Raw genomic sequence first — 27,516 nt, 5'->3', positions numbered from 1 at the left:
CCATGATTTTAATGGAAGAGACAGCAAGATTCTGTATATCTTTAACTTTTCGTTCCGTTTCGTTTGTTTGTGATTTCTGATCATGCGTGCCCATGATGAACTGTTTTTGTGGGGGCAATTAAATAATTGTATAAGTTATTGATGAAACTTTCAAAATGCCTTTAGTTACAATAAGGTCTCCAATTAATGAAATGATATGGGCACTTTTTGATAAGACAAAACAAGTTACATACATACATGTTGAGCAAACTGGAGGTATGTATCAGCTAGGTTCGAGTCGTGCCGGCAGACATTGTCCTTAAGAGTTATTCCGCCACCGTAGGTAAATGTGACTGCGGCACTCCCCAGGATTAAACGAACCCTTCCTGCAGAAAACAGGGTGACAGAACAGTAGAAAAATATAACCCAACACCACAGAAACACAGAGAGGGAAGAAGAGAAATGCAAAGGAGAAACAGATGCTCGAAAGCTCGAGAGCGGGGTGCAAAACACACTGTCCTGGACCACTTTATATAGGCCTCGGGGACCTAACTGTTGGGTACCATCATAAACACGATTAACTCGTCGGTTTCATACATTACTGCATTAATCTGTAATTATACCGTCGGTTATGAACGTTGGGTATGTTTAAGAAATAAATTTTAGACGTTACCAGACATTAATCCATGAGAAACAGTTTAAGGATTAATGGATGATTAATCATGTTTGAAAACTCCCAACATTCAGTAACATTCGGCTGTTACAAAAATAAACGGTCAAAAAAAGGATTTTCTGATAAGCTCTCTTAACACCATTGCTAGTACTGTTCTAATTCGCGCGCAGGAGGGGAATCGCCAATTTTCAACTACGTTTCCCTCCTGGTGGGCTGTTGTTGTGTGCATGAGACTCTCCTTCTCCTCTAGCCCATTCACTAGCCTAATAATGTGTGATAGTATTTATACACTTGAGTTCCCTCTCTCTTGGGCAATGTGGGACTTCACTTTTGACACATCCCTTTACATACACAACAATACATATTCCTCTGATTCTTAATATACGATTCATTTAACTAATTTGATTAGAATAAAGAAGTTAGGTAAGTTAGTTAATTATAAGAAAAGTGACACATTTTTCCTAAAACACTATAATCATCTTTCTTAATACCCTTCTCCCTCTTCTACTTGATTACGGTTGAGGGAGTATCTATATGGGTAATTTAGAGAAAATTGATAAATATGAGAAATGGGTTTTAAATTTAGGATCAAAACCAATTCAAAAATTGGGTCCTATATTAAGGACCGGAGGAGTGTGTGTGTATATATATATTTTTAATTTCTATACCAGAATAACAACAAGAGTCACATATCAACCAACAAACAGAAGTATTATTTAGATACAAATATCATTCACTGTATATAACAGTTCAAATAAAAACCACAGTCTTCAACAGAGCAGTGGCTTCATATGCTCCAATATTAGTCATAGTACAGTAATTAACCTTGATGTAATCTCAACTAATCCCATGGTTTTGTTTCATCATCCTTGAATTGGTGCGTCGAGGGGAGTATTATATATCATGTTCCCCATAATCATAAACCTTAGAAGACAGGCGACGAGTTAACTCAACTAACAAATGCTTAGATCTTGGCAACGAGAGGCCAAATGATTCATTCATGTCCAAATCATCAGGCTTCATCCCAGAAGGAAGCTCCCAATTAAAGCAGTGTGCGAGTTGAGCTACCACCAGTTTAACTGTAGTTTGACCCAGTTGCATTCCAAAACATTTTCTGCGTCCTGAACCAAATGGCAGGAATTGAAAATCATGTCCTTGCAGATCTATATTATTGTTCAAAAATCTTTCTGGATAAAACACATCAGCATTATCCGACCATATCTGAGGATTCCGTCCTAGTCCCCATAAGTTTACTAAGATTCGTGACTTTTTCTCTATGTAGTATTCACCAACCATAACATCCTTTGCTGATGCTCGAGGGATGAATGGTGTAACAGGATGGAGTCTGAAATTCTCCTTCACCACCAGGTTCAAGTAATTCAACTCTGATAAATCCATCTCTTCCACCATTCTGTTCATTCCAACCACAATTTCTAGCTCATCTTGTAGATTCTTCATCACCCTTGGATTCCTGCAAAGTTCAGATAGAGTCCACTCGACACTAATAGCAGAAGTCTCGTATGCCCCAGAAATCAAAGATAGTATATTGGCCTTGATGTCGTCTCGAGTAATTTGATGAGTTTGTTCGTCATCCATGGGTTGATGCATTAGCGAGAGTAGTATGTCTATATAGTCTTCATTTTTCCCATCCTTGTGGCTGTTACGAGCTTCCTCATGCTCCTTTATGATCTTCTCAAACAACTGGTCAAGTGCTTTGCTTATTTCCTTACATCGATGTCTTAGTCCCTGACACAGTAAGTTTTGAATATTTTCATTATATATATAAACGATAGTACAACTTGGATCTTAATCTTCTTTTCCCAATAAAGAAATGCATTAGGAAGGAGCAGAGCCCCTTATCCTACTTGCTACTAGCAAGGTGCCAATGGCATATTGGGAAGACCAATAGAACCCCACTCAATTCCACAAAGGCTAGTAGTCCTCCAGATTTAGGTGTAATAAATTAAATTCAATCCAATCCCTTCTTTTCAAATAAAAATAAAAACTATGCTATGAAAAAGCTCTAAACAATGGAATAAAAATTAAGAAATGGCAGTAATTTCATATGTTAAACGGTTCATGTTATTCAGTTAAAGCATCATACCTGGAGATCAAATGCTCCCAACCAAGGCACAACATCTGCAAGATTAAAAGCTCCAGCTAATCTCAAAGCTTCAGAAATGAGCAATTTCAGATCAAATTGATCATCCTTATTGCGTCCCAATATCATCATATAAACTATATCTTCTAAAAGCCCATGCACTTTCTCACTGATATCCACAACCCCACCCATTGTTGCAGCATTCTCCAGTGACTTCACCATAATTCTTAACTCCTTCCCCCTAAGATGACCAAACAACTCGTGATTTGAAGCACTGAAAAGATGTTGGATGCTCAGTTTCTTCATGTCGCGCCAGTATGAACCATACTCGGAAAAGGCCACACCCTTGGAGCCGTAAAATAGGTAATCAGTGGCCTGAGTATGAATACGATTTGCAAAAACAGGGTCATAGGTCTTGAGGAATAGTTCGGCTGCTTCAGGTGAAGAGACCACAATGGTTGGGATCTGTCCAAGCCTTAAGTACATGATGGGTCCATATTTGTTGGCCAGAGATTGAAGGTTGCGATGTGGAAGTGTGCCCAACAAGTGCAGGTTGCCAATAATGGGGAGAGCCAGGGGACCTATATATAGATGTGTATAGAAAGTGAAAGAGAAATATTATTAACGCTGAGTAAAATTAGAAGAAATAATTCAAATGACAAGTACCTGGAGGATGTTTCCTAGCATTTTTGCTGTGATTACTATTTGAACGCAAGAAGATGGAAAAAAGAATGCAGATGAAGGTCAGAAGAAGGAATGCAGGGATGGCCACTGTTGGAGGAAACATGCTTGATGTATAATTTGCAATGAAGAAATGGACCCATTATATATCTATACGTATATATATAGTGATTTATATTGACTCAGATGTCATTGGATTCTACTTACGTTTTGGGGGCAATAATTGAATATGCTATGTTTGCCTTTCAACGTATGCATGATTTGCTCGTGATATGAGTTAAGTAACCTAACCCACCATGGAGAAAATGTAGGATGGGCTTATTTGGTGAGATGCTTTATATTTTTCAAGGCTAAAGGGGGCAACTTTTTTGTACGGCATACTCTAAATTAATAGCTACATACAAAGTATTTAAAATCCCCCATCATCAGTGGAAGACTCTTAAACACTGTCATTATTACTATAGGACTGCAAGATTGTACATATCTTTAACTCTTGTTTCATTTCCTTTGTTTGTGCTTTATTATCATCCGTGTCTATGCTCAACTGTTCATGTGGGTGGAAATAATTCTATAAATCATTGATTATAAACCCTATATTTAGGACTGAAAATAGTAAAATGATTAATAAATATTTAGCCTATGGCTTTCAGCATGATTTAGACCTTTCACCTAACCCAACATCAATGTCACATTGGACTTACTTGAAATCTAATTTAGTAATGTGCCCAGCGAAGAATTAATAGGAATTAATGGTTATAATACATATCCGAAAATAAAACAACACAATAAATAAAAAGGTCATTTGCGTGAAAATATTTTTTCAAAAAAAAATTGGAGGAGCGAACTTGACTCTTTAATTTGTGCTCAAGTGGTTTTGTTTTGTATGTACTACTGGAGCCTTTTCAGTTAGTTATATTCATATCCTCCCAACATGCAAAAAAAAAAAAAAAATCATATCCTCCCACCTAGTTCTGGATGAGTCGTACGTGTAGAAATCTGATGTGCTAGCTTTAGGTGAAATATGCGAAAACCTCAAGGTTGTGTTTGATAAGAAACATTAAAAATTAAGGATAGAAATTAGGATTAAAAAAATATATTAAAAGAGTATTTATTATAAGAGATTGATTGTTATATGGGATTAGCTAAACCATGAGGGAAATACTATGAGGAAAAGTGGTATTTTCTAATCCCACTCCTATTGGGTTGCCTAGTCCCATGTAATAAGCAATTACTTATACTAAATACTATTTTAATGATTTTTTTCAATTACAATCTCAATCTCAATCCCTTATTTTTAATGTTTCGTACCAAACGGGACCTAAGAATATTGTAATAATTTGCAGGTGAACTTGGCGTAAGAACTTGTAGGAATTAAATTGTGATTCGATTATTATAGTGAAAAAATCTTGAGCATTCTACAGAGGACTGGGCGTGATCAAGCCATCATAATTTTGTGGTGCTGCTTGATTCTCTTCATCTCCATCCCTTGATTTTATCTGATTACTTTGTGCAGGGAAGACTAAAACTGGAAAATACATTAGCACACAAAACACTCTCATATACAATATTCATTTTCTAATGTACTACTAACTCCAGTTTTTAATATAAGAGTTAGTTGACTAATTTGAATGAATTAAGAAAATTAGTTAAATTAGTTATGTATAATAAATATGTGTTGTTTTTCTTAAAATACCCTTACTAATCAAATATATTAGCTAAAACTATCATTTGATGAAATATTTAATACGTGCGATTACGTACTATAATGACTACTTTTTTTAAAAAAAATTAGATAAGTATGAAAGACAGTGGATTGGGATCTTATATTTAGGATTAAATTAAAAATCAAACAAACTCTTATATTAAGAACCGGAAGTAGTATCTTATATAATCAAATAACATTAGGGACAACTGCAATAGAGTTCCATGAAAAGGAAATAACCACTAAAAAATATCAATAACAAGTGAGAACTTATTATTACCTATTCTGAAACTTGTCACTACAATCTACTCAGTTATCATTGAGACTTTGTAATAATTATGTTTCATCCTTAGGACTTTATTGCAATTCTCCCTTAAAATTACATGAATTTCATTCCTTATAAACATTAGAAGGTAGACGATGAGTTAGCATAGCTGACAAGTGCTTAGATCTTTGCAACGTACTGCCAAACGATTCGGTCATGTCCAAATCATTAGGTTTCATCCCACAAGGAAGCTCCCAATTAAAGCAGTGCACAAGTTGAGCTATGGCAAGTTTAACTGTAGTTAAACCCACCTGCATTCCAGGACATTTTCTACGACCAGCCCCAAATGAAAAAAGTAGACGATCATATATTCTTGAAGGTTTGGTGGGTTGCTATTCAAGAACCTTTCTGGGTAAAACACATCTGTATTATCTGACCATACCTGAGGATCTCGTCCTAATGCCCATAAATTTATGAAGATTTGTGACTTTTTCTTTATGTGGTATCCACCAACCGTAATATCCTTTGTGGCTGCTCGAGGAATGACCGGTGCAACAGGATGAAGTCTGAAATTCTCCAAGACCACCATGTTCAAATAATTCAACTTTGATAAATCTGTCTCGTTCACCATTCTATTCATTCCTACCACAGTTTCTAGCTCATCTTGTAGATTCTTCATCACCCTCGGGTTCCTCAAAAGTTCAGATAGAGTGCATTCGATAGTCACAGCAGAAGTTTCATATGACCCAGCAATCATAGATAGCGTTGCAGCCTTAATGTTATCTCGAGTAATTTCATGGTTTTGTTCATCATCCTGGGATTGATGCAGCAATGACAATACTACGTCAATGAAATCTTTATGTTTACCGCCTCTGTATGAGTTAGGAGCTTGTTCATGCTCTGTTATTATCTTTTCCAACAATTGATCAATCTTTCTGCTTATCTCCTTGAAGCGTTTTGCAAGACCCTGAAACGATAAGATTTAAATAGTTGCATTACATATCATGTTAAAGTTTGGTTCTTACATGTTTTTTAGTTCTTGTCAGCTAAAAAAAGTGATAGGATGAGAGGGGTAACTCAATCCTACTAGGCGTACTTTAATGGCTTGTTGGAAAGACTAAGAGAGGCTTACCCGAAGGATTACTTCAATGCCGTAAATTGCAAGCAAATTTCGGATATAAAAACGTTAATCAAACCATGTTATTCATTTAAAACATCATATATACCTGGAGATCAAATGCTCCTAACCAAGGCACAATATCTGCAAGATTAAATGCTCCAGTCAATCTCAAAGCCTCAGAAACGAGCCCCTTCAGATCAAATTCGCTATCCTTATTCCATCCCAATATGATCTTATAAACTATATCTTCTAAAAGCCCATGCACTTTCTCACTGATATCCACAACCCCACCCATCTTAGCAGCATTCTCCAGTGACTTCAACACCATTTTTAACTCCTCCCTCCTCACATGACCAATCAACTCTTGCGTTGAAGCACTAAAAAGATATTGGACGCCTATTTTCTTCATGTAACGCCAATATGAACCGTAATTAGAAAAGACTATATCTTTAGAGCCATAAAATATGTAATCACTGGCCTGAGTCTGCGGACGGTCTGCAAAAGCAGGGTCATGGGTCTTGAGAAACAGCTCAGCAGCTTCAGAGGACGAAACCACAAAGTCCCAGCCACACCAACATGATGGATCCATATTTATTGGCCAAAGATTGAAGGCTGCGATGTGGTAATTTGCCTAACAAGTGAAGGTTTCCAATGACAGGAAAAGCCAGAGGTCCTAATGATGCATCATGAAAATTTGTAAGTGATAAAAAGGAAAGATTAATCCTAATAAGAAGGTAAGAAGGAAAAAGCTATCATCTGTTCCTAGATTCAACTAATAAAACCTGAAAATATAATTAAGTCCATGGTAAGTAAATACCTGGAGGACGTTTCTGAGCAATTTTGTTTGGGCGCAAGAAGATAGTAAGAGCGTAAATCAAGGTTAAAAGGAAAATTGCAGGAATGGCTAATGTGGAAGGAATCATGTTGGATATATAGTTTGATATATAATGATCTGAAAGTGGAAAGTCGGAGGCTAGATGATGGGTATGATCATAATGCACCAGATGAGAAGGCATATATAGCAAATTATAGGGAGTATGAAAATAATTCCTTTAATTTTGTTTCTTTGTGAATGCTTGGATCCCCATTTGGATACGGCAACAGGACATGATGATCTCTAATATCTATTGTCGACCCAATCAACAAACTAGAAATGATTGTTTGACAAGGTAAAAGTGTATATAAGCTTTTCTATGATATTTTTGGGATAATTAATTAACTCACTCGCTTGTGCGTGCACACAAAATAATTACAATAAAGAAAATCAATGCTGCTTTATGTACTTATCATTACGTTAGTTACATGTAGTATAGGTTATCCCTAACATATCGCACAAATACCTTTAATCATCTTACAAAAATAAAGAAAAGACAGTTATATATAGATAGTTAATATTCTTAGAACATTTCATTCAATCTTTTCAAATGTGCTTTGATTAATAACACATTTGACTATCTTAATGTCTTGATTCATCATAAATTATTGCTATTCAAGATTTGGTTTTTCAAATTAAAATCTCAATTTCGATTAAAAGGGGGATTAATTATTTCTCAGCCGCAATTTCTCATGCATGGAAGAGCCAAGTAATTTTTTTTATTTGTCACAGAAATTTAAAAACGACATTACTATTAACATTATATTTCTCCTAGTATTATTTAAATTTGAAAGATAACTTATAAAATGAAACACAATTTCTCTTTAGAAGGTCTAAAGATGCCTTGTAATAAATAACAGAGAAGTCACGCGCCCAAAACGTTATTGAAATGAATGGCACTTTCTGTACCTACTCCACTTATCCTTAATATAAAAACTAATTAATTAATTTAAATAGATTAAAAAATTAATTGAATTAGTTATTTGTAACTAATATGTGTTGTCTTCCCTCAAATATCCTTGCTAATCATATGTATTAGTTAGCTAGAATTACTATTTGATAAGACTTTTAACATGTGCAATTACTATAAGGACAATCTTAAAAAAAAAAAAGATAAATATGAAAGACAAAGTAAATCAGGATATTATATTTAGAATCCAAATTAATTCTTATATTAAGGACTGGAGGTAACATGATTTACACATGCTATCTAGCTTGCTAACAATGCCTAAATATTATTGATTTTAAAATATAACTAAGGAGTGTAATTCATTAGTTTCTTTTTCAAAAAATATATACATAAGGAGCACGGTCAAACCGTGAAATGAAACATCATAATGGATTAATATTTGGATCGAGAAGAAGGATCTTCATATCTGTCCAGCCGTTGATCCTTTAGTGTCTCTTGCCCAATTCAGTGACTGATTCGGGATTTAAAATATTGCTTCCCAGAGTGTGCTACGTGATAATATGTGTGTGTGAAATACTGAAATGGATGGTTAGCATGACTAATAGGAGGCACTAGTTTCTATCTATTATTAGTGAGATTTTGGATTATGCACACAGGGATTTATAAACTCACAGACGTTGATCAAATCATTAAAAAGATCATGTGATTGTGATTCATTTAAAACATCATGCACACACACACAGACACACACTTGTAGATCGAATGCTCCTAACCAAGGCACAATATCAGCAAGATTAAATGCTCCAGCCAATTTCAAATCCTCAGAAAAGAGCCCCTTCAGATGAAATTTGTCATCCTTATTCCGTCCCAATATAATCTTTTAAACTATATCTTCTAAAAGCCCATGACCAATCAACTCTTGATTTGAATTTTGGAGCACTAAAAAGATGTTGGACGTTTAGTTTCTTCACATGGCGCCAATATAACATATTAGAATGAATTCACTTGGTGCAAGCTCCTATGGAACTTTGAGCAGATCACTGAAAGGGAGCGACGCAGCCCAGTTTAGTTTCTCGTGTTATCGAAAAAAGAAAAAGGGCAGAATGAATTCGCTTGGCAAGAATCATTAACTGGGACTGCAAGATTCTGCGGATCTTTAACTTCTTGTTTTTTGCTTATGCTTTATGATCATATGTTTCTCTATATATTCAACTGTTTTTGTGGGGGAAAATATAATTCTATATAGATTCTCGATGATGAAACATTCAAAATATGCCTTAAAGTTTTTACAACTAGATCTCCATTAACGATGGGTGCATGTTGATTTTAATTTAGATGAGACATAACAAGTTACATATATATGCTTTTGTAACCTGGACAGTAACAAGAGTTTCATATCAACCAAGCCATAATGGTATATATTATTTACATATAAATATAATTGGTTACATAAACGTTCAAATAAAACCACACTCTCTTCAACAAAGCAGTATAGCCAATTCGTATATGCTCCATTAGTCACACACACACACACACACACACACACACACACAAACCATATCACGTTATATAAAACGATTAAGAAATGAGTGGCTAAAATATTTAACCTCTGACTTTCAGCATGATTAAGACCTTCTACCTAACCCAGCATCAAAGTTGAAGCAATCTAATTTAATTAGCAGTTATGTGCCTAACCAAAACTTAATGTAATAAATAATTAATGGTTCTTACGTCTCCGCAAACAAAAACTACACAATATATAAAAAGGTCTTTGGCAAGAAATAAAAAATATTTTTTAATTGGAGGAGCAACTTGGCTCTTTGTGTAGGAGTTATCATATTGATGAGAGATTCATAAAATAATTTGATCTAAAATAATTAAATCAATTAAAAAACACGTAACTTGTTAAGTCCCCCTAGAGCAGCTGGCGCCACATGCTCATCAATGGTATGATCTGACTAATCCTTAATTAGTGGGAAGATATGTTTTATGGTAGTCAAATAATTCATCTGCGAAATAAATCACTTGAGGGGCGTATACGTACATGCCCTTATATATTACGTGATCTATTATCTTTAACATAAGAGCTAGATAGTTAACTTGAAATATTAATTAAATTGGTTAATTGTAACAAATCTGTATTGAGTTTTCTAAATTACTCTCTTTGATCATATGCACTAGGAATCTCTTGGTGGAAACTCTTTATAATCAATAAGAATATTTTAGGAAAAAAATGATAAATTTGAGAGTCAAAATGGGTTAAGGTTTCATATTTATGACCAAATTCAATCTTCAACTAATTGTTATATCTAACACCAGAGGTAACATAATCTTAGAAGGAGACCAACGAATTAAAAGGGGGAAAATAGAAAATATAGAATTTAACTAGTATCCATGATATTTTAGGAAAAGGAATCGTGAATAATTGGGAAAAATTGTCTTTATTACAGAAATATAAACAAGGAGCAACTAGGTGACAATTGTTAAAGAGGAAACTAGTCGTTGAGACCCAAGGAAAAATAACGTTGGAAAAATAACGTGGGAGAATGACACATGCAAAATAAGAACAAAAGAAATCCAATATTCAAAGTCAATAAAGATGAAGAATTGAACCTAAGAAGATACAACGGGCTAGCTACCATCCTTGTGAGTTTAATGGTGTTATTTTTCTGAAACATTATTGTAATCTAAGTATTTGGATGCTTAAGTGGTTTTGTAATATCTCTGTTCAGCGTTAAATAGTCATATCCATAACTTCTATATAACATTTATTTATTTACATCAATATATACACCATATTCATTGTCCCAAGGCCCTAAAATTACATGAATTTCATTCATTGTAAACCTTATTAAAAGGTAGACGCTGAGATAGCATAGCTGACAAGTGCTTAGTTCTTTGCAAGGTGAGGCCAAATGATTCGGTCATGTCCAAATCACTATGTTTCATCCCAGAAGGAAGCTCCCAATTAAAGCAGTGCACAAGTTGAGCTGTGACAAGTTTAACTGTGGTTAACCCCATCTGCATTCCCGGACATTTTCTACGACCCGATCCGAATGAAAAAAGTAGATGATCATATTCTTGAAGGTTTGATGGGCTGCTATTCAAGAACCTTTCTGGATAGAACACATCAGTATTATCTGACCATATCTTAGGATCTCGTCCTAATGCCCATAAATTTATGAAGATTTGTGACTTTTTCTTTATATGGTATCCACCAACCGTAATATCCTGTGTGGATGATCGAGGGATGAATGGTGCAATGGGATGAAGTCTGAAATTCTCCAAGACCACCATGTTCAAATAATTCAACTTCGATAAATCCGTCTCGTTCACCATTCTATTCATTCCGATCACAGTTTCTAGCTCATCTTGTAGATTCTTCATCACCCTTGGATTCCTCAAAAGTTCAGAGAGAATCCAATCAATAGTCATAGCGGAAGTTTCATATGCCCCAATAACCATCGATAGTAATGTAGCCTTAATGTCATCTCGAGTAATTTCATGGTTTTGTTCATCATCATCCTTGTATTGATGCATCAATGACAATAATATATCAACGAAATCTTTATGATCCCCATCTTTGTATGAGTTAGAAGCTTGTTCATGCTCTTTTATTATCTTTTCAAACAATTGATCAAGCTCTCCTCTTATCTTCTTGAAGCGTTTTGTAAGCCCCTGAAAAAATAATAAGATTTAAGTAGTTGTGGTATATATCAATTATGTTAAAATTTGGTTCTTACATTTTTTTTTTTCTCATATAATAAAGTAATAGGAAGGGGAGGCATCCCAAATCGTACTAAAGATGCTCTGATGGCATGTTAGAAAAAATGATATAGGCTTACCCAAAGGAATTTCTTTTCTCAAATTTTGAGTTAGAGGAGTATGTGGTAATAACTTGAGGATACAAGCGGAATCGAATCCATAACCTCACATAATGACTTGAGTACCATGACGCTAGGCTAGAAGGTCATTAGTCCAAAGGATTATTTTAAAGGCATAAATTGCATGCAATTTCTATCATATTACATCTACTCAACTCTACCCTTTGCTAGGGATCTTTTTAAGAGTCTATATATATATACTATGAGTATAACTTTGGATTATGACGCGGGGATTTTAATTCACACACGAGGCAGAGATTTAAGAACCAAATTTCAGGTATAAACGTTAATCAGAATCATGATATTCATTTAAAACATCATACCTGGAGATCAAATGCTCCTAACCAAGGCACCATATCTGCAAGATTAAATGCTCCGGACAATCTCAAACCCTCAGAAATGAGCCCCTTCAAATCAAATTGGCTATCCCTATTCCGTCCCAGTATAATCTTATAAACCATATCTTCTAAAAGCCCATGCACTTTCTCACTGATATCCACTACCCCACCCATTTTAGCAGCATTCTCCAGTGACTCCACCACCATTTTTAACTCCTCCCTCCTCACATGACCAATCAACTCCTGAGTTGAAGCACTCAAAAGATGTTGGACGCTTATTTTCTTCATGTAACGCCAATATGAACCATAATTAGAAAAGACTAAACCTTTGGAGCCGTAAAATAGGTAATCAATGGCCTGAGTCTGGGGACGGTCTGCGAAAGCAGGATCATGAGTCTTGAGGAACAGTTCAGCAGCTTCAGAGGAGAAGACCACAATGGTTGGGACTTGTCCCAGCCACACCAACATGATGGGTCCATATTTATTGGCCAAAGATTGGAGATTGCGATGTGGGAGTGTGCCTAACAAGTGAAGGCTTCCGATAATAGGAAGGGCCAGAGGTCCTAGTGATGCATGATGAAAATTTGAAAGTGATAAAAGGAAACATATTACTCATAATAATTAAGAAGCTAAGAAGAAAGGGCCTATCATCTTCCTAGATTCGAATACATAAACCTGATAATAACGAACATTAAGTTCATAGCCGCAAGAAATAAATAGATAAGTAAATACCTGGAGGACGTTTCTGAGCAATTTTGTTTGGGCGCAAGAAGATAGTAAGAATGTAAATCAACGTTAAAAGGAAGATTGCCGGAATGGCTACAGTGGAAGGAATCATGTTGGATATAGTTTGATAGCTAAGGATCTGAAAGTGAAAAGTCGGAGGTCAATGATGGGTATGATCATAATGCATTAGATAAAAATGCGTATATATAGCAACTTACTAGAGGGAGTACGAAAAGAATTCTTTTTGTTTTCCCCCACTTAGACACGACAATATATGATCCAAAATGTCAAATGTAATATAACGTGGACCCAATAAATCCCATTTTGCCAAGTGTTTATTTGACTAGGTAATTTTTGGGTAAATGGGACAAGAAAGCTTCTTGGCTTACATGTGTAAGATTTTCTTTGATACTTCTGGGATTTAAATATAACATAGTGACATAAATACATACACTCACACAAAATAATTACAAAATGAATTCTGCTTTATGTACTCATATTCCATTACTTATATTATCCCTAAAACATTGCACATATATATTGAATCATGTCACAAAATTAAAAAAGACGGTTATAGTTAGAAGATAGCATTTCAATATTTTTCAAATATACTTAGGTTAAGGAAAAATCCATCTATTTGTTCTTATCATTTTGACTAAGAGGGTATTTGGTTTCCCCTGAAAGTACTTTTTAAAAGCACTTGTATGCAAATTAGGATAAAACTCCTTTTACATACTTACTTTATATGCTGTAAAATTACTTTTAAAACAACTCTTAGACTTAACTCATTTCTTGAACTTTTGATTCCATACGACATAATCTTTGTCTTTTTTTACTAATTCCTAAATGTTAATCCAAATGTTACTCAATCCTTATAGTTTAATCATTTAAAATATTATTCCCTGTATCTTAAAAAAGAAAATTATATATTTTATAAAACTTAGGAAATAAAATTTTAAATGGTAAAAACTACTATATAATTTTATATAATGAACTACTGAACTCAATCACTTACTGCTATTATTCTTCAGTTTTCTATTGAGGTCTATCCTGTAAAGGTACTTAAATTAAATCGGTGATCGGTTTCTATTGAGTTGTAATGAATTAGAGTTCAATAACTAAGTTTTAATTGAGTCAAAACTATAAGAATTGAGTTGTACCAACTTAAAGTTTGATGACTAATTTAGAATTGCATCAAAATTATAAGGACTAAAAAATAAATTTTTCTTTATTAAATAATACATTTGACTATCTTAATGTCTTAACTCATCATAAATTATTGCTATTTCATGATTTGGTTTAAAATCTCAATTCTAATTAAAAAAAAGCTGTACTTGGTAGTCAAGTAATATTTTTTATTTAAATTTGCAAAATAACCTAGAAAATGAAACGCGATTTTTTTTTTTAGATTTAAAAGATCCATAGACACCTGATAATAAATCATAGAGGAAGCCACGCGCGCGCAATGATTATGAAAGAACATTGGTTTTAAATATAACTAGTAATGCCTAATTAAATTACACAAGAGTCTAGCCAAAATATTATTTATACTATTTTCGGCTCTGAATATAAGAATTATTTTAAAGCTAAAGTAGTATTCCTAATAATTGCACTTGTTAAAAAATTTCTATTTTAATATACATGATTAATAAGAGTATTTTAAAAAAATAATATTCATCTATTAAAAAAATCAACTTAACTAATTTTTTTAATATTCGTAGTTAAGTATCTATCCCAGTAATTTTTAATCGTGGCTAACCAGTATGATTATTAGTTTCTTTATAAAAAAAATACATATAAGGAGCAGGATCAAACCGTGTAATGAAACAACATTATAGTGGATTAGCATTTGGATTGAGAAAGTGTAGGTAGTACAGTGGGTCAACATAATATGTTATCATCTATCCTAAATATAAAATCTAGTTTTTTTCCCCCAAAAGCAGAGTCAATGAATCAATTATCAATTAATTAATTAGCTGTCCCGCAATATAAGATTTTTTCTTTCTTTTGTTTTATCCCAGCCCAATAATGCAAGATTAATTAAAGAATAAGACTACTGGGATTTGCTGACCTAAAATAGATGATATTAACAGTTTGACACTCAAAGATCAATCGCACGCATAATAATTAAGAAATGAATGCCATATTTATCTCATAAGTTAAGCATGATTTAGACATGTATGCCATATGTAAGATTAAGAACGATTAATGATGCTTTACTATTATTATTATTATTATTATTATTATTATTATTATTTTGTTAGCAAACGTTACGCAATGGAATTGAATAGAGTATTAATTTTAAAGAATTAATTTTTATTCATTTCGTAGTGTCCAGGACAACTTCAAATAAATCTTGTTTCGAGCCGAAACAAAATTTGAAGCAGTCAAGACTCAAGAACGTTATGAAATGAATTAAAATAAATCCTTAACTTGAAATAATTACTTTATTCAAAATTTTATGTCATAATGTTCCTAACCAAAAAAATAATATAGTTTCTATTAAAAGTTAAAATAAAGTTATAAATATCATTCAATATCAATATCAAATATGATATTTATAACAAGGGCATGAATATGGTGGCTTATTCCAAAATTTTGCATTATCATTTAAGAAAGAATGTGTTTAACTTAATTATAAAACAACAGGGAGGTGGGGGTGGGGGTGGGGGGGGAACAATTTGGTTTTGTGTGCTAATGAGGGATTATTTGTCCAAGAGTTGAAAATGGAATTAAACAAAAAGTTCATAAATGAGATGGAGTGAAATGAAACGAAACGTTAGAGTAAAAATCCATTTGATGTAATTATGATGTATTTCCCCTGTTCATAGAACTTAGTTTGAAACAAAGTTGGGGGGTTGAATTATTTTGCACAAACACTTTCACGCAAACTAAAACCTTTTTTACATATTTATTTTATTTATTATAAACATATTCATTTTATGCATAATAAAATTACTTTTAAAATTCTGATCAGGTCACTTTTCGCGCGTTGTCAACTTCATATGTCATTTTTAGTGGCCAATTTCAGCTATATCACAAGTACGCAGAATAGTGCTTCATAAATTTCGGAACCACTCATCGTCTAAAAGTATTTGTTTTTTTAATTTCAATCAATAAAAACCCCTGTTTCATATAATAATGTATTTTTGCACAAAGAAAAATATAATAAGGTTATAGTATAACCTTCAGGAACAGAGGAACAGTACAAGCCATTAGAAATTAAATCAAAGCAATATGAAAATATTCTTGACTACTAATTCCTCGACCGATATACATGTTAAAGGCTAATCGTACATTTGTGCACAATCTGAAAGCCAGCATTCAAACCAATTTGTCTCTATTATACTCTCTCAAATGGGCCAGTAGTCAAATTGAAAAAGAATATCACCAGCTCATCAGTGGCGAACCAAGTTAAATATGTCCATATTTAATGTATGACAGTTTTTTAAATAGGATTGCTTACTTACACGTAACTAAAAAAAATCACACACACACATATAATACAATTGGGGAAAACAGAGTAACGGTATATCATTGAAAGTTGATTAATAAATTAAAGGCCGCCTTAAAACAAATTAATGGCGGTCTGATGGAACAAAGTCTCAAGCTCTGCTTAACAGACACGTTATTTCACAATAATTTTTAAAAAAAAAACACCTGGTGTGCTAAATTCACCTCTTTTGCACTTCATATTCTTTCATAGTTTACGCATTTCATTCATCATAAATCCCAGAAGCTAGGCGACGAGTTAACTCAACTAACAAATGCTTAGATCTTGGCAACGAGAAGCCAAATGATTCGGTCATGTCCAAATCATCAGGCTTCATCCCAGGAGGAAGCTCCCACTTGAAGCAGTGTACGAGCTGAGCTACCACCAGTTTAACTGTAGTTTGACCCAGTTGCATTCCAAGACATTTTCTGCGTCCTGAACCAAATGGTAGGAATTGAAAATCATGTCCTTGCAGATCTATGTTATTGTTCAAAAATCTTTCTGGATAAAACACATCAGCATTATCCGACCATATCTGAGGATTCCGTCCTAGTGCCCATAAGTTTACTAAGATTCGTGACTTCTTCTCTATGTAGTATTCACCAACCATAACATCCTTTGCTGATGCTCGAGGGATGAATGGTGTAACAGGATGGAGTCTGAAATTCTCCTTCACCACCAGGTTCAAGTAATTCAACTCTGATAAATCCTTCTCTTCCACCATTCTGTTCACTCCAACCACAGTTTCCAGCTCATCTTGTACATTCTTCATCACCCTTGGATTCCTCAAAAGTTCAGATAGAATCCACTCGACACTAATAGCAGCAGTTTCATATGCCCCGGCAATCAAAGATAGCATATTGGCCTTGATGTCGTCTCGAGTAATTTGATGAGTTTGTCCGTCATCCATGGGTTGATGCATTAGCGAGAGTAGTATGTCCATAAAGTCTTCATTTTTCCCATCCTTGCGGCTTTTACGAGCTTGCTCGTGCTCCTTTATTATCTTCTCAAACAATTGGTCAAGTGCTTTGCTTATTTCCTTACATCGACGTCTTATTCCCTGACACAATAACCAGATTTGAGTATTTTCATTATACTCCCTCCTTCCCTTATTATAAGTCCACTTAACTATATTATATGATTTAAAAAAACCATTAAAATTAGTTAAAAGTAATAAATATGTTAGCAATGTACTTTTTTTCTTTTTCAAATATACTCTTATTTATAAGTGGATAAGTGTAAGTGAGAAAAAAATAGGAGAGATTGTATGGAAAAAAGATAATGAGAGAGAGTATCTTCATTAGGGGTAAAGTGGACAAAAATACATTTATTGTTTAGACAAATCCAAAAATAAAAAAATTCTTATAAAAAGAGACAAATCAATTCAAAAAATTAGATCTTATAATAAAAGATTAAAGGAGTATATATAAAGAATAATAGAATTTGGATCTTAATTTTCTTTTCCCAATTAAGAGATACATGAGGAAGGAGAAGCGGTTCGGAACCTCTTCTCTTCCCTTCTCATCATTTTCCTTTCTCTTCTTTTTTTAATTATTGGATTAATATTTTAACAGTTGAGATTTAAATCTTTTTAAAACTATTATTAAAATATTAAATTATAAAAATAAATAAATAATAAATTACAAATTCTATTAAAATTTAATTCTAATGGTTTGTAAATGCATTAAATATTTTTAAAAAAATTTTATAAATAGTTTATAAAAATTTAAATCTCAACTGTTAAAATATGTTAATCTAATTATTAGAAAAAGAAGAGGAAGAAAGAGAATGGGAAGAAAATGGGAGAGGTTCCATCCTACTGGTTAGAAAGGTGCCAATAGCATATTGACACTCAAGTCTAGAAATGGTAGTGGTCCTCCAAGTTTAATTAGATGTAATAACTTCATTCAGTCAAATCCCTTCTTTTCAAATAAAGATAAAAAACTGGCAGTGAAAAAGCTATAAACAATCAAAGAAGATTCAGAAATGGCATCCTTAATTTGATGTATGAGATCATCAACTAGTTCATGTTACCTGGAGATCGAATGCTCCTAACCAAGGTACGAGATCTGCAAGATTAAATGCTCCAGTCAATCTGAAAACTTCTGAAACGAGCCCCTTCAGATCAAACTGGTCATCGTTATTGCGTCCCAATATAATCTTATAAACTACATCTTCTAAAAGCCCATGCACTTTCTCACTGATATCCACAACCCCACCCTTGGTAGCAGCATTCTCAAGTAATTTCACCAACATTCTTGACTCCTTCCTCCTAATATGACCAAACAACTCTTGATTTGAAGCATTAAAAAGGTGTTGGATGCTCAGTTTCTTCATGTCGCGCCAGTATGGACCATAATCAGAAAAGACCACACCCTTGGAGCCGTAAAATAAGTAATCAGTGGCCTGAGTATGAGGACGATTTGCAAAAACAGGGTCATGGGTCTTGAGGAATAGTTCGGCTGCTTCAGGTGAAGAGACCACAATGGTTGGGATCTGTCCAAGCCGTAGGTACATGATGGGTCCATATTTGTTGGCCAGAGATTGAAGGCTGCGATGTGGTAGTGTGCCTAACTGGTGGGTGTTGCCGATGACAGGAAGGGCCAAAGGTCCTGGTAATGTATTATTATGAAAGTTCCAAAGGGAAATATTAATTCTGAGAAAGTAAGGGGAAAAGTTATCATCTCCCAAGATTTTAAGTACAAAAACTGATAATAAGCATTAAGTATAGTCGCAACAAGAAATAAAAGATAAATACCTGGAGGACGTTTCTTGTGTTTATTTGGACTCAAGAAGATAGTAAGAATGTAAATGAACATGAGAAGGAAGAGAGCAGGAATGGCTATTGTCGAAGGAATCATGTTTGTGTGTGGCGACTTCTTAGTGATTAGCACTGAGAAGAAATGAAGAATGCCTTCGGCTCTCTGGATAGTTTCGTAGATAATGATTTAGACATGACATGAATGCCTTTGGTCCGGAACTCTCCTGAAAAAGGTGATATTTCAGTTCGTGTGGTTAGAAAGCTGCTTGGCTTATGGATGTTAGAGGCGGAACCCGACGGGCTTAATTAAAAGAGTCAGTCATCGCCGAAATTTTAAAAATATTTCAATTTACTAAACTTGACGGATTTACGGTCAGTCCTGAGTTTTCGGCCCGTTTAAAAAGACGTTTAAAAAGAAGAAGCTATTTTTCATTTTTTTATTTTTTATCAAAAAATAAAAACAAACCAATGAAATTATTAATAAAACATATAAATATGAATAAACTTAAATCATAAATATAAAATATCATCATATCTAAATATCTATCAAAATCCAAGAATATCTAAAACATCAATGAACAAGATAACAACATCTAAAAGTTTCATCAATAGTTCAAATGTGCAATAGACAAATACTATCATTAATTTTTTAAAATTCTATCATCATTATAATCAATTCCTCTTTTTTCCGAGCAAAAATATCACAGATTTTATTTTTTATAAGAATTTCGCTTTTAAATTTTATAGTCTAACTATTATTTTACTTTAGTTTGAGAAGCATTATTGTTGAAACTCATGCATTTCCAACTCAAATTATAGAATCACAAGTTATATAAGTATAAAAATACTCTTTTATCAAATATATATAATTTAAAAATATCACCAAATATAATATAAATCAAATTATTATTAAAGCCTAAATTAACCCATTTGTTAAAATTTAATTTGGACAAATTATTGTCTAAGATCAAATAAATCAAACCATTATGTGAAATTTAATTTTAAAATGATAATAATAACTAAATATTTGAAATATTATTAGAAATATAAAAATAATAATATTATAATTATACAAAAAATTTATAAAAAACAAAAAAAAAATATAAAAGGACCTAAATAGGCTGACTCTCGACCTTGCAGGACCAACCCGTTTAAGTCATCAGCCCTATAAAGCCAATCTTTTTAAGTTTATTTCCTATTTGAAGGAAAAAATTTTAAACCCAATCCTCATATTTTTTGGACTTGCTCATTTTCCCAGCCTTAATAGATGAGTTAAGTTAAATGGATTCATAGATCCGCGCCCAAATTTTAGGAATCAAGAGAATCATCTTTTACATTTCTAACTTTTAGTTAAAATTTGCTATGGGCTTTGATTACTTGGAGTATCATCACTTAAAAAGGTAAAAGATTATTATTCTTGCTTCTGCTACTTGTCTATGCTATACTTCTTTTGCCCTTTTGTCATATGGTATTGTCAAAGAATGATGAAGTTGATATTATGTAGATGAAATTTACTGCTAATGATTTTTTTGGGATTTAAATGCACACAGTACGTAATGATAAAATTGCCATGTGAATGCTGCCACCACCATGATTGTACGAAGTTTGGCCAAAATATCTATCATGTCGTGTTTGGTCATCGCACATGCATGTGGCTCAGATCAAACCATTAATAATCGAAATTGACTAAAAAGGTGCTTGAAATATTTTCGCAAATCAAAACAAATTTCTCTATATATTTTTTTATATACTGTAAAATAACTTTTAAAGTTATGATTTGGTTTCTACTCAAATACCTCATAAAGTTTACTTTTCATATAAGTCGCTTCTTAAAAGAATTTTTTTAATCTACATTATAAGTTACTTGCAAAATAATTAATACTTATTTATCAATTTTATTTTTATAATTAATGTTTAAATATGATTCTTCATATTTTTTTCTCTTCTTCAACTTAAAACCCCATCTAATAATGCAAATTAAGTTGGAAAAAATTTCAATTGAAAATATATTTAATAAGTTGACTATACTCTTTGAGTTCTCATAAATTAATTAGAAATGACTTATGTTGCGAATCGGATGGAATATCAATTAATATTTACATCAATGGCCAAGCAACAATGAAATGTTTAGCAATTGTGGTTGTAGGTTACAAGGGTAGTAAGATTTTAAGTTGCCAATTTATATTAATTAAACAACATCAACACATTGAGAATTCCTAACATGGGTATAATTATCAAAGTAAGCACCATAATGTGCAAACCCAAACCACATTTTACGTAAAGACGCGTACACGTATACTAAGTACTTAACCAACATTAAAATTATTCATCATAAACTTTTGAGGGTATACGATGAGCTGGCACAGCCAACAATGGCTTGGCTCTAATGTTTCAGTCATGTCCATGTCACAAGGCTTCATCCCACAAGGTAGCTCCCAATTAAAACAGTGAACTAGCTGGGCTATCACCATTTTAACTATAGTCAGACCCAATTGGATTCCAGGACATTTTCTGCGACCCGACCATGTTTGTGTGGTCGAAGGAAGAAAGCAGGAATGGCTATTGTCGAAGGAATCATGTTTGTGTGCGGCCACTTCCTCGTGATTAGTACTGAGAAGAAATGAAGAATGCCTTTGGCTCTCTGGATGGTTTCATATATAATAATTACTTGGAGCATCATCAGTTAAAAAGGGGAATGATTATTATTCTTGCTTCTACAACTTGTCTGTTGTATACTTTCTTTCCCCTTTTTGTCATATAGTAAGTCGGAACATGTCAAAGAATAATGAAGTTGATATTTTGTAGATGAAATTTAATACTAATGGTATTTTTGGGATTTAAATGCACACAGTACGTAATGATATAATTGCCATAGGAATGCTGCCACCCACCATATATGATTGTACGAAGTTTGGCCAAAATATCTATCATGTCTTGTCTGTTCTTCGCACATGCATGTGACACAGATGAGATCATTAATAACCAAAATTGACTAACAGATAAAGCCCAAGAGTTCAGATAAAGCCCAATCGATGGTCCAAGCAGTGGCTTCGAATGAAGCAAAAATGAGCTCTAATGCTGTACCTTCGATGTTGTGACGAGTGATCACAAGGTTTTGTTCATCATCATTCAAGGGTTGGTGCATCAGCGGGAGTAATATGTGTACCAAGTCATCATTCTGCTTACCTTTTCGTTCATTAAAAGCTTGCTCATACTCCTTCAATATTTTCTCCAACACTCCATCAAGTGCTTCACTGGTTTCCTTCAACTGTCGTGTTATTCCGTGACATTCATAGATTTGATATGACAAACTAGAGATAATGAACTAAGAAACGTATGTTTTTGGGGGCAACAAGCGTAATAACGTGTGCGTTAATTTGTAATTCCAGTCACATAATAAAACTTTGTATGTTTTTACTATACCTGAAGATCAAAAGCCCCTAATGTTGGCACATAATCTGCAAGATTATAAGCACCATCCAATCTCATAACTAAAACTTTTCCCAAAAAAAAAAGTTATTAAAGTTGTAAAAATACCATTTTTTGAATTTTTCAGAAAACCTGTTATTAAATGTTATACCAAACTTATTAATAGAGTTATAGAGTTTGTTAACAGTTTTATTAAAATTGTAAAAATATCATTTTTTGAATTTTCTGAAAAATCTATTGTTAACTGTTATACTAAATTTGTTGATAGTATTACAAAACTTGTTAATCGTTTTACTAAAGTTGTAAAAATTTTCAAAAAAATTGTTACCGATGACCAGAACTCCGATAACGGTGGCCACCTGAGCTCTGGCAGCCATCGTTGGCACTAGAGCACCGGCAACCGGGCTGCTAGTAAAGGCATTTGATTTTTTTAAAATAATGAAAAAAATAAAGGGCAATATGATCATTTCAGTAAATTTATAAATCCCAAATTGTTAACTTGTACCTAAATTGGAATTTTGCAAATTCAAGTGACTTTTTTGGGATTTTCAAATTTAAGTGTTATTTTTGTGTCTTTTTCCCTAATAAAAACCCCCTCTTTCATATAATAATGCATTTTTTTTTACAAAGAAAAACATAATAAGGTTATAGTATAACCTTCAGGAACAGAGGAACAGTAACAATTTGAAGCCTACATGCCATTAGAAATCAAAACAATATGAAAATATTATTGAATATTAATTCCTCGATCGATATATATATATATATATATATATATGAAAGGCTAATCGTATATATGTGCACAATGTGAAACCCGACATTCAAACCAGTTTGTCTCTACTATACTTTCTCAAATGGGTCAGTAGTCAAATTGAAAAAGAATATCACCAGCCCATTAGTGGCGAACCAAGGTACAAAGGTCTTTGTATTTAATGTCTGAAAGTATTTCGAATAAGATTATTTATCTATGCATAACAAAAAAAAATCACACATATTTGTATATAATTGGAGAAAACAGAGTAACGTTATGCCATTGAAAGTTGATCAATAAATTAAAGGCCGCCTTAAAACAAAACGATACGACTTCTTTTTCGATATATCTATATATATATATATATATATATATATTACAGAAAGTGAGAACCGTAATATGTTCAGTGGGTTTTGATTAATATTAATGGCGGTCTGATGGAACAAAGTCTCAAGCTCTGCTTAACGGACACATTATTTCACAATAATTTGAAAAAAGCACCTAGTGTGCTAAATTCACCTCTTTTGCACTTCATATTCTTTCATAGTTTACACCATTTTCATTCATCATAAACCTCAGAAGATAGGCGACGAGTTAACTCAACTAACAAATGCTTAGATCTTGGCGACGTGAGGCCAAATGATTCGGTCATGTCCAAATCATCAGGCTTCATCCCAGAAGGAAGCTCCCAATTGAAGCAGTGTGCGAGTTGAGCTATCACCAGTTGAACTGCAGTTTGACCCAGTTGCATTCCAAGACATTTTCTGCGTCCCGAACCAAATGGTAGGAATTGAAAATCATGTCCTTGCAGATCTATGTTATTGTTCAAAAATCTTTCTGGATAAAACACATCAGCATTGTCCGACCATATCTGAGGATTCCGTCCTAGTGCCCATAAGTTTACTAAGATTCGTGACTTTTTCTCTATGTAGTATTCACCAACCATAACATCCTTTGCTGATGCTCGAGGGATGAATGGTGTAACAGGATGGAGTCTGAAATTCTCCTTCACCACCAAGTTCAAGTAATTCAACTCTGATAAATCCATCTCTTCCACCATTCTGTTCATTCCAACCACAGTTTCCAGCTCATCTTGTACATTCTTCATCACCCTTGGATTCCTCAAAAGTTCAGATAGAATCCACTCGACACTAATAGCAGCAGTGTCATATGCCGCAGAAATCAAAGATAGCATATTGGCCTTGATGTCGTCTCGAGTAATTTGATGAGTTTGTTCGTCATCCATGGGTTGATGCATTAGCGAGAGTAGTATGTCTATAAAGTCTTCATTTTTCCCATCCGTCTGGGTTTTACGAGCTTGCTCGTGCTCCTTTATTATCTTCTCAAACAATTGGTCAAGTACTTTGCTTATTTCCTTACATCGACGCCTTAGTCCCTGACACAGTAATCAGATTTGAGTATTGTCATTACACTCCCTTCCCTCATTTATTATAATCACTTGACTATATTATGTGATTTTAAAAAAATTAAAATTAGTTAAAAGTAATAAATATGTTGTAAATGTACTTTTTTTAATAAAAAAATACCCTTATTTATAAGTGGATAAGTGTGAGTGAGAAGAAAAAAAGGAGAGATTGTATGGAAAAAAGATAATGAGAGAGAGCATCTTCGTTACGGGTAAAATGGATAAAAATACATTTATTGTTTAAACAAATCCAAAAAAAAAATCTAATTAAAAAAAGACAAACAAATTAAAAAAAATTAGATCTTATAATAAAAGACAAAGAGAGTATATGTAAAGGACAATAGAATTTGGATCTTGATTTTTTTTTGCCAATTAACAGATACATTATAGGAAGGAGGAGCACCCTTATCCCCCTTGCTAGAAACGTGCCAATAGCAGATTGGGAAGACCAATAGAACCCCGTTCAATTCTAAAAATGCTTGTAGTGCTCCAAATTAGTTAGATGTAACAACTTAATTCGGTCAAATCCCTTCGTTTTAAATAAAAATAAAAACTGGCAATGAAAAAGCTATAAACAATCAAAGAAGAATCAGACATGGCATCCTTAATTTGATGTATGAAATCATCAAATAGTTCATGTTACCTGGAGATCGAATGCTCCTAACCAAGGTACGAGATCTGCAAGATTAAATGCTCCAGTCAATCTCAAAACTTCTGAAACGAGCCCCTTCAGATCAAACCGGTCATCGTTATTGCGTCCCAGTATAATCTTATAAACTATATCTTCTAAAAGCCCATGCACTTTCTCACTGATATCCACAACCACGCCCTTGGTAGCAGCATTCTCAAGTGATTTCACCAACATTCTTAACTCCTTCCTCCAAAGATGACCAAACAACTCTTGATTTGAAGCATTAAAAAGATGTTGGATGCTCAGTTTCTTCATGTCACGCCAGTATGGACCATATTCAGAAAAGCCCACACCCTTGGAGCCGTAAAATAAGTAATCAGTGGCCTGAGTATGAGGACGATTTGCAAAAACAGGGTCATGGGTCTTGAGGAATAGTTCGGCTGCTTCAGGTGAAGAGACCACAATGGTTGGGATCTGTCCAAGCCGTAGGTACATGATGGGTCCATATTTGTTGGCCAGAGATTGAAGACTGCGATGTGGTAGTGTGCCTAACTGGTGGGTGTTGCCGATGATAGGAAGGGCCAAAGGTCCTGGTAATGTATTATTATGAAAGTTCCAAAGGGAAATATTAATTCTGAGAAAGCAAGGTGAAAAGTTATCATCTCCCTAGATTTCAGGTACAAAAACTGATGATGAACATTAAGTATAGTCTTAACAAGACACAAGAGATAAATACCTGGAGGACGTTTCTTGTGTTTATTTGGACTCAAGAAGATTGTAAGAATGTAAATGAACATGAGAAGGAAGAGAGCAGGAATGGCTATTGTGGAAGGAATCATGTTTGTGTGGGGCGACTTCTTAGTTAATTAGCACTGAGAAGAAATGAAGAATGCCTTTGGCTCTCTGGATAGTTTCGTAGATAATGATTTAGACATGACATGAATGCCTTTGGTCCGGAACTCTTATGAAAAAGGTGATATTTCAGTTCATGTGGCTAGAAAGCTGCTTGGCTTATGGATGTTAGAGGCGGGGACCCGACGGGCTTAATTGGAAAAGTCAGTCCTATGGGACCGAAAATTTAAAAATATCTCAATTTGTTAAACCTAACTCTTAACGTGACGGGTTCAAGGTCGGCTCGCGGGCTTTCGGTCCATTTAAGAAAAAATACAATTTTTCATATTTCTCATTTTTTATCAAAAAATAAAAACAAACCAATGAAATTATAATAAAAGATATAAACATGAATAAAATTAAATCATAAATATAAAATATCATCATAATTAAATATCCATCAAAATCCAAAAATATCTAAAACATCAATCAACAAAATAACAACATCCAAAAGTTTCATCAATAGTTTAAATGTGTAATAGATAAACACTATCATTAATTTATTGAAATTTCATTATCATTATAATCAATTGCTCTTTTTTCTGAGCAAAAATATCAAGATTTTCTTCTTTATAGGAATTTCACTTTTAAATTTTATAATTCAAATTATAGAATCACAAGTTATATTAGTATAAAAATACTCTCTTATCAAATATATATAATTTAAAAATATCAACACATATAATATAAATCAAATCATTATTAAAGCCCAAATTAACCCATTGTTAAAATTTAATTGGACAAATTATTGTCTAAAATCAAATAAATCAAACCATTATTGAAATTTAATTTTAAAATGATAATAATAACTAAATATTTGAAATATTATTAGAAATATAAAAATAATAATATTAGAATTACACAAAAAATTTATAAAAAAA

General features: G+C 33.3%; 4 protein-coding genes across 5 annotated transcripts; all 4 read right to left on the bottom strand.

The window, feature by feature from the left end:
- Positions 1-1,337: 1,337 nt before the first annotated feature.
- Positions 1,338-7,489, bottom strand: LOC114729316 (cytochrome P450 CYP736A12-like). Of its 2 annotated transcripts, none has more exons than XM_028916299.1 (3): positions 7,339-7,489; positions 2,757-3,334; positions 1,338-2,398 (listed from the first exon to the last, which is right to left on the bottom strand). In XM_028916299.1, the coding sequence occupies exons 1-3, from the start codon at positions 7,442-7,444 to the stop codon at positions 1,547-1,549; spliced, it is 1,536 nt and encodes a 511-aa protein (XP_028772132.1). In that variant the 5' UTR covers positions 7,445-7,489; the 3' UTR covers positions 1,338-1,546. The 2 variants fall into 2 exon arrangements, with proteins under 2 accessions (XP_028772132.1, XP_028772131.1); XM_028916298.1 differs by lacking the exon at positions 7,339-7,489 and adding an exon at positions 3,420-3,567.
- LOC114729318 (cytochrome P450 CYP736A12-like) lies at positions 1,338-26,266 on the bottom strand. The gene is made up of 3 exons (XM_028916302.1): positions 25,757-26,266; positions 24,208-25,083; positions 1,338-1,559 (listed from the first exon to the last, which is right to left on the bottom strand). Exons 1-2 carry the CDS (start codon positions 26,237-26,239, stop codon positions 24,247-24,249), a joined length of 1,320 nt encoding a protein of 439 aa, XP_028772135.1. The 5' UTR covers positions 26,240-26,266; the 3' UTR covers positions 1,338-1,559; positions 24,208-24,246.
- On the bottom strand, positions 11,003-13,403 carry LOC114729317 (cytochrome P450 CYP736A12-like). Its single transcript, XM_028916300.1, has 3 exons — positions 13,260-13,403; positions 12,513-13,090; positions 11,003-11,983 (listed from the first exon to the last, which is right to left on the bottom strand). The coding sequence occupies exons 1-3, from the start codon at positions 13,363-13,365 to the stop codon at positions 11,138-11,140; spliced, it is 1,530 nt and encodes a 509-aa protein (XP_028772133.1). The 5' UTR covers positions 13,366-13,403; the 3' UTR covers positions 11,003-11,137.
- On the bottom strand, positions 16,970-19,639 carry LOC114729319 (cytochrome P450 CYP736A12-like). The gene is made up of 3 exons (XM_028916303.1): positions 19,505-19,639; positions 18,781-19,358; positions 16,970-17,806 (listed from the first exon to the last, which is right to left on the bottom strand). The coding sequence occupies exons 1-3, from the start codon at positions 19,605-19,607 to the stop codon at positions 16,970-16,972; spliced, it is 1,518 nt and encodes a 505-aa protein (XP_028772136.1). The 5' UTR covers positions 19,608-19,639.
- Positions 26,267-27,516: the final 1,250 nt, after the last annotated feature.

This window comes from Neltuma alba, unplaced genomic scaffold (genome assembly GCF_004799145.2).
Source record: "Neltuma alba isolate B1F8T4 unplaced genomic scaffold, ASM479914v2 tig00012628_pilon, whole genome shotgun sequence".
Lineage (NCBI taxonomy): Eukaryota > Viridiplantae > Streptophyta > Magnoliopsida > Fabales > Fabaceae > Neltuma > Neltuma alba.
This window is presented reverse-complemented; position numbering and strand designations above follow the sequence as displayed.